The sequence below is a fragment of the Garra rufa genome, chromosome 5, assembly GCF_049309525.1.
Source record: "Garra rufa chromosome 5, GarRuf1.0, whole genome shotgun sequence".
Classification (NCBI taxonomy): Eukaryota; Metazoa; Chordata; class Actinopteri; order Cypriniformes; family Cyprinidae; genus Garra; species Garra rufa.
The window spans coordinates 22,761,716-22,769,095 of record NC_133365.1 but is presented as its reverse complement, the minus strand read 5'-3'; the positions used below and the strand labels follow the sequence as shown (position 1 = coordinate 22,769,095).

Below are 7,380 nucleotides of genomic sequence, written 5' to 3'. Positions count from 1 at the left end.
AACCATAAATATATCAAGACTTAATTTTTGATTAGTAATATGCTTTGCTAAGAATTTCATTTGGACAACTTCAAAAGCAATTTTCTCAATAATTAGATGTTTTGGATCTAATCTATCCTAACAAACCATTCATCAATGGAAAGCTTATTTATTCAGCTTTCAAATGATGTATGAATCTCAATAAAAAAGAAAAAAATCAACCCTTGTGACTGGTTTTGTGGTCCAGGGTCACATAATAAAATATTTGAGCGTGCTCTTGGGCCCTAGCAATTCTCTGAAGAATCAAGGGTTTATGGAATGAAAAGGGAATTCTGGGGTAAGAAAGTAACATTTCTTGTTCGATTTATATTATGATTTGCTCTCATGGTAGTGGATGGTAAATGACAGAGCCGATAACATCTGAATCATCAGGTTCTCTCATTCAATTTGTTATATAACAGCCACACAAGCTGTTCATTTACATCCAAACACAACTAGAAATATCTTATTTGACCAGACAGGGAGGGTTGTAACACTTTTTCAGTGTATCTGCTGGATCCACAAAGGGTTCACATATTAGAACAGTGTATAGCTACAGTAGGCTAGATTTCACACAACTGTGAGAGTGACTAACGCACGCCCACGTTGTCTGTTGTGTTTTTAGAGTTGTTAGCCTATGTTTTATGCAATTTAATTTGCTCTTTTTAATTAAAATGTTTCATATTTGTTTACGTTTTTGAAATACTTAAATGTTTAAAATAAAATGAGGGTGGAGGGTGGTGACTTGGCATGGCTAATAATTTTTTTAGGATTTTATTAACACAATGAATAAATAAAGTCTTATAAAGTGTTTTAAATTGCTTCTGATAGTGGTGAAGGTTGCTCTAACAGCACATTTTTTACAAGGTTTAGAGATAAAGTAGTAGGCTAGGTTTCTGAATATGTGTATACGATTTTGAGACACATAAAAAAACATGGATATCATGATACAAAATGTGTTTGTTACAATATGTAACCCTGGACCACAAAATCAGTATTAAGTATCATGCATATATGAGTATATTTGTAACAATAGGCAAAATACATAGTATGTGTCAAAATTATCTCTTTTTTCTTTTTTATGTCAAAAAATCATTAGGATATTAAGTAAAGATCATGTTCCATGAAAATATTTGGTAAATTTCCTACCATAAATATATTAAGACTTACTTTTTGATTAGTAATATGCATTGCTCAGAACTTCATTTGGACAGCTTTAAAGGCATTTTCGCAATATTTTGACTTTTGCACCCTCAGATTTTCAAATAGTTGCATCTTGCCCATAACGCATCAATGGAAAGCTTATTTAGTCATAAATCTCAGTTTCAAAAATTGACCCTTATGACAGGTTTTGTAGTCCAGGGTCACATATGTGCCACGCATGGCAACAAAATTATTAAACTAATCAACAATAATAAACGCCTCTTATATCTTGTTAGTTTTGGCAAAACCTACAGTTAATGCTTTTTTAAGTGTTAAAGTAAACGCATCAAAATAAAGTTTATAGCGTGTTTGAGGCTTCTTATGTACTTAAACAATATTTAATCGATAATAATCCGTACGAAAGCCAATATGAAGAAAAGCGTGTGATAAATGGTTGTCTGTGATGTGTAATGTGTCGCGCGTTCTGATTGGTCTATTCAGCTGGAGCGCACATCATCTACAGACAGCCAAAGCAAATTCAGAGAGCTCAACACACTGAAAGAGAGAGAGAGAGACAACATCTTTACCGATATATTCTTCAATCATAGTTTTACTGGACAACAAATCTTGAACTTCACAAACCTGTCATCTCAAATCGCTATGGACTGTCGAAACGTAAGTGTAGTTCGTGTTTATGTTTGTACAGCTACAAAAAGAAACTTATGAATTATGCATATTAAAGATTTCGGATAGGCTATTTGTGACAACAGATTAAGTATATGTGTTAAAATATTAAAGTGTTAACGATATTCTGTATGTTTCCAAAAACTACTAAAAATATGAATATAACATATAAACAGTTAAGGCTACAATTGAATTGTAAATTGTCGTTACATAATCCAGCAAGAAGACTAACTTACTTAGAGTTAATTTATATTTTAGGATTTACCAGACACCAATTGCATTAAAATATTACATTTACAAATTAATTAAAGATTGAAGGGGGAAAAGTGCATTATGATTACAGTGACAGATTAATCAGCTAAAACAAACCATTATCTAAGTGACTTGACAACAAGAGGATTTAAGAGAACCTGCTGTGGGTGGTAGGTGGATTTTAAACATGTTTCAATTGTATCAGTGTCATGGCAGACGATTCAACAGATATTTAAGTAACAGTTTCAGACTTTATGACAGAGAATATATATAAACAGTGAATGACACTCAATTCTCCGAAAAATACTTCTCCACAGGCTTTTTACTGTATGAAAGGATTGAAATGCATTAAGGAGATGTGCTGTGTTTGCAGTTGTGTGTGGTGAGAAGGGTCACTGTTTTGACGTCTGGTCTTGTGCATTCATAAGTGCTGATTTTCAGAAGTGACATGTCTGTGTCTAAAGATAGAACACTTGAATGCTTGATCAGTTCATCTTTGCAAGCTCAAACACAAGCTTTCAAGAACCTTTTCCACATTACATTTTGATTAAAATGATCTGACTGAAAGCTTAATGTCAAGATGTCAAAACTGTTTCTTCCCATTTGTTTTACCTCTCAGTACAGCAGGAGTACAAGCAGTCGGTTGGTTACACAAGTCATCCATTGCGTGGGCTTGGAGTTCTGTGTTTGTGGGAGGATTCAGAACTTTCTAGAAACAGCAATTATCTGTGTATAATGAAGATGTGGTTGTGACTGATGAGACAGATGGTCATTTGCATGTTCCAAACTGATGGGAGAGCTTTGTGATGAGACATACTCACAAGTAAAGTTCACACAAGATGTTCCTTGATTGATGATTGGTCTCAGGATCAGAGTCTGTCGTGCTTGAGAAAGCTCTGTTGCTAGGAACATTCTCAGAAACGTAGTTATTGCTTATCTTTGGTGCTGAACGCAGACGGAGCATGTAGGTAGAATACCAAAGGGTATTTTTGAGGGGCTTTATGGGGAATGATCACAGTAGAAGCCCTCAGGTTCTTGTTTGTTGTGTAATAGATCATTGTTTATCCCTGCATAAACCTCAGAGGAGTGTCAGGCTTCCACCTCACTCAGCTGGATCTTCACACTGTTAGCCTGTGAAGCTCCGAATGCTTTCAGCTTCAGTCCCTTGACTATGACGCACCCCCAGCAGGCAGGGAAAATTACTTGAGCTGTCGGAAACTTGAGGCTCGCTAGGGACCGCTGACAGCTTGGAGAATAAAAGAGAATAAAAGAATCCAAGAAATCAAACTAAAAGAATGTGCGTTCCCCTAAACATAATGATTTACCTTTGCGATACTGTTTTTAATGATTTCGATTCTGAAAGAAAGATCAACTATTTTACAGAGAGAAACTTAACCCATAAGAAAATTCAGTCAAAATGTAGTCACCCTCATGTTGTTGCAAACATAAAGGAGATATTTTAAAGATTGTTGGTAGCCAAAACGTTCTGACTTCTAACATACAGTATGAACAAAGGAAATCAGAGACATTTCTTAAAATATCTTTTTAACCTTCTTTGAGAAGAACAAAAGGTTTAAAATGACATAAGAGTAAATGATGACAGAATTTTCATTTTTATCCTTTGAATGTTAGGGAGTTTTATTTGTTGCAGTTTACAATAGCTGGATATGTTTCAATCAAAATGAAGCAGTAATATCAAAAGGTTATATTCTGAAAGGAATCATAGGATGGATATATGTGACCCTGGACCACAAAAGCAGTCATAAGTGCACAGTTATTTTTGTAGCAATAACCGACAATACATTGTATGGGTCAAAATTATAGATTTTTTCTTTTATGCCCAAAATCATTAGGATATTAAATAAAAATCATGTTCCATTAAGATGGATCGTAAATATATCAAAACGTAATTTTTAATTAGTAATATGCATTGCTAAGAGCTTCATTTGACAACTTTAAAGGTGATTTTATCAAAATTTAGATTTTTGTGAACCCTCAGACTGTCGATTTTCAAATAGTTGCATCTCAGCCAAATATTGTTCTATCCTAACAAACCATACAGCAATGGAAATGTACAAAAAATTACCCTTATGACTAGTTTTGTGGTTCAGGGTCACATATAAGGTTGTTATAGTAGTACCATAAGTCATAAATGCTAAAAAAAAGCTCACACATCCAAATAAACGTCATACAGGTGCATGAAAAACACATTTACCAATAACTAAACCTAGAGCCAGTGCACAGTTGCTCCCAAAGGAATTTTTTAATGGGACTTTAACCAAAAACAGGGCTGGTGAGAATACCATTAAACAATTCCTTTGGGAGCAACAGAGTGCCGACTTTAGGTTTTGACATGACTGTAACAATACTTTACCATTAGCCACCTCAGCAAACAACACTGTAAAAGTGAAAGATTCCCCACATTCCACCACAGTCTTTAGAAAAACCAACATACTGTAATGGCAATTCATATCTATTTTACACTTTAGTAAACTGGTGGCGAATTCATATGAATTCATACAATTTAAACTATTTTTTGTACAACCTAACAGGTAGGTTTAGAGGTGGGTTTATGCTTTTTTTAGAACATCTATGTGCACCATTTGAAGGTACCTCATAAATCCTATTGTGCATTTAAGATCAAAATATATAATTTCAATATATATTTAAAACCTTCCTCAAAGCATTTCCATTGTGATGGGGTTAACAGAGAAACTGAAATCTCGGAAGTTCATTTTACACTTGATGTTCTTGATACAGATTGGTCTCATGTGGCATTACAGAGTGTGAATATTCGTTGACACTTCAGTGTCAATCTTGACAAGGATCTGTAACTGTTCTTCTGTCATGTAGCCTAGTCATAGCTAAAATGGCTGACTGTGTTTTATCTAAATTGCAGGAAGGATGCACTCAGCCACAAGACGAGGACATCATGGACATTCCTCTTGATGACCCAGCCGCAAACAAGGCTGCTGCTAAGATTCAAGCTGGTTTTCGAGGTCACATGACCAGGAAGAAAATGAAGGATGACAAGCCTAGAGATGAGGTTAGCAGCATGGGCAGTACATCAAAATACATTTGCCACGGGTGACTTTAGTTATATAAATTGAATTCAATTATTTAATGTATTATATAAACCTATTTTGATTTGCAGATTAGATTCACATCACACCTAAAATTATCTTTATGTTATGTCTGCTTTGCGATATGGTAATACTACCACTTTGAGTATGCATACATTTTCAACTCAGTGGCCCATTATCATTAACGTGTTCTTTCTGATCTTGTTTAGAAACAGCACAAGACCTATAACTAGTTAAAAACTGTCCATAAAGAGCATGGCAGAAAGAAATACAACTGTATGTTTAAGTCATTATCCCATTAAAGGTTGAATGTATATCTGATTATTTTCACTCCTGGGAAATTAAGGCTGATCGAAATCCTAATCAATCTTAAATGATCTTGTATTCCATCATATTGAAAGAACAATTATCATTAAAGGTTCTTTGAAACTGTTGTTATCACAAACTCTACACAATCGTTTCTGTCTGGAATCAGTTTTTCCCCAGCAGACATCAGTATGGTTAAAATGGTATCCTAGCAATACCGCCTTAATTGCTTGTTGCTAAGCAATAATACAGATGGTACCCAGTTAATGTCATGTGTGCACTCTTCTCAGTTGAATTTCTTATTACGGTAATGTTTTTTTTACACAAAAAAGAAAGATATTTTACTGAATTGGGATGAAATGCCTTTTGGAAGAGTTTCAGTTTGAACGTAAAAGGTGTATTTCATGCATAGAAACACAAGTCATTTGTAAATGCCAGGCTTTCATAAGCATCATTCAGGCGTTTAATTCAAAACAAAAACATGTGTCATCTGTTTCAGAAACAACGAGAGCAGAAGTAGCTAAGAGGACCACCATCGCCACCACCCGATAGCACATCACTGCAATAACCAGAGCTCTTTTGTTTAAAAAGAACCCTTCAGTGTATGATATAAAAGCATCGACATCCAAACAGAGTTTGCCACCTGACTAGCAGACTCTCCCACACTTTCCTCTTCTTCCTTTAGCATTTGAGTGGCTGTTTCTGACTCGAAACAGGTTCACAGCATGACATTATTAATTCGATTCATTTTAAGATAAATAAGTTTGTGTGTGATCTGTCCGCTTTCGAATCTGAAGCGTTTTCTTGTTGCTTCAAGCAAGGCAAGCCAAATACTCTGTCTGGAGATTTGTTGATTTGTTTGAAGTTGTGCTTTACTTCTTTGGCTGTACTGAATCTTACAATATACAAGTATGCATTTACTAAAGTCAGTGTTTTTTCTAGCATAAATTTTGTTTATGCCTGTTTAATAAAGCAAATTAAGTTCCACATATCAGCTTTCTGTGTTCATTGGAGCTGTTACTAATGGCATTTTTGTGTTGAAGGTAATAAATATGTTAATTACAGCTGATGGAAAGTAACTATGTGGTTTACATGACAAATATGCAAGCTGTGCGATACACTGAGAATATTGTTCATATTTCCAGTGTGTGTCAGATCCATGTGATTCAGTGAAGTATTCCCACAGCTTAATCAATCTTTCAAACAGTGCGACTGTATCCTTCAAATAGCACAGATGCTCATTAAAAATGGATTTGCTCAAATGCACTCCTTGCGTGCTGCCCTGTCTGTGTGAATGTTTTTTGTGCATTTGTTTTTCTGTCTACCTGTCTATTTGTATCAGATCATCTCTTGGTAAAACACAGCATTTTTACCTTGTGTTCTTGCAGCTCAACTAGTAGAGCATGGCATTATCGGTGCCTGGGTCACATACTGATAAAATGTATAGGGCAGGTGTGCTGTAAGTCACTTTGGATAAAAGCATCTGCGAAATGCATACAGATAAATGTAACGTAAATGTCACTGGACTGCATTCTTGAACTTATTGCTCAGGGTTTTCAACAAGGAGGTCTGTAATACCTGTAGAAAACTCTGTAACCCATTATTTCAATGTCAGTTGCTAGGCTGGTGCATGAAATCACAGAAGTATACAATTTCAAATGTGCCATCAAATGTTCAAAATATAAAATTGCAATATTAATTGCAATTAAATTAAATGTATTTTAAATGCAATTAGCTAAATTTTACTTTTGTCTTTGAAATATGGTTGAAGTGTGCTTAAAGTTTTAGTTAAAAAAATGGAAATTCTGTCAATAATTACTCACCATCATGTCATTCCAAACCCGTAAGGCCTTGAAAAGAAGACATTTTTGATGAAATCCGAGAGCTTTCTGAC

General features: G+C 34.9%; 1 protein-coding gene across 1 annotated transcript; it reads left to right on the top strand.

The window, feature by feature from the left end:
- The first annotated feature begins 1,698 nt into the window (after positions 1–1,698).
- Positions 1,699–6,475, top strand: nrgna (neurogranin (protein kinase C substrate, RC3) a). Its single transcript, XM_073841285.1, has 3 exons — positions 1,699–1,836; positions 4,997–5,143; positions 5,986–6,475. Exons 1-3 carry the CDS (start codon positions 1,822–1,824, stop codon positions 6,004–6,006), a joined length of 183 nt encoding a protein of 60 aa, XP_073697386.1. The 5' UTR covers positions 1,699–1,821; the 3' UTR covers positions 6,007–6,475.
- The last annotated feature ends 905 nt before the right edge of the window (positions 6,476–7,380 follow it).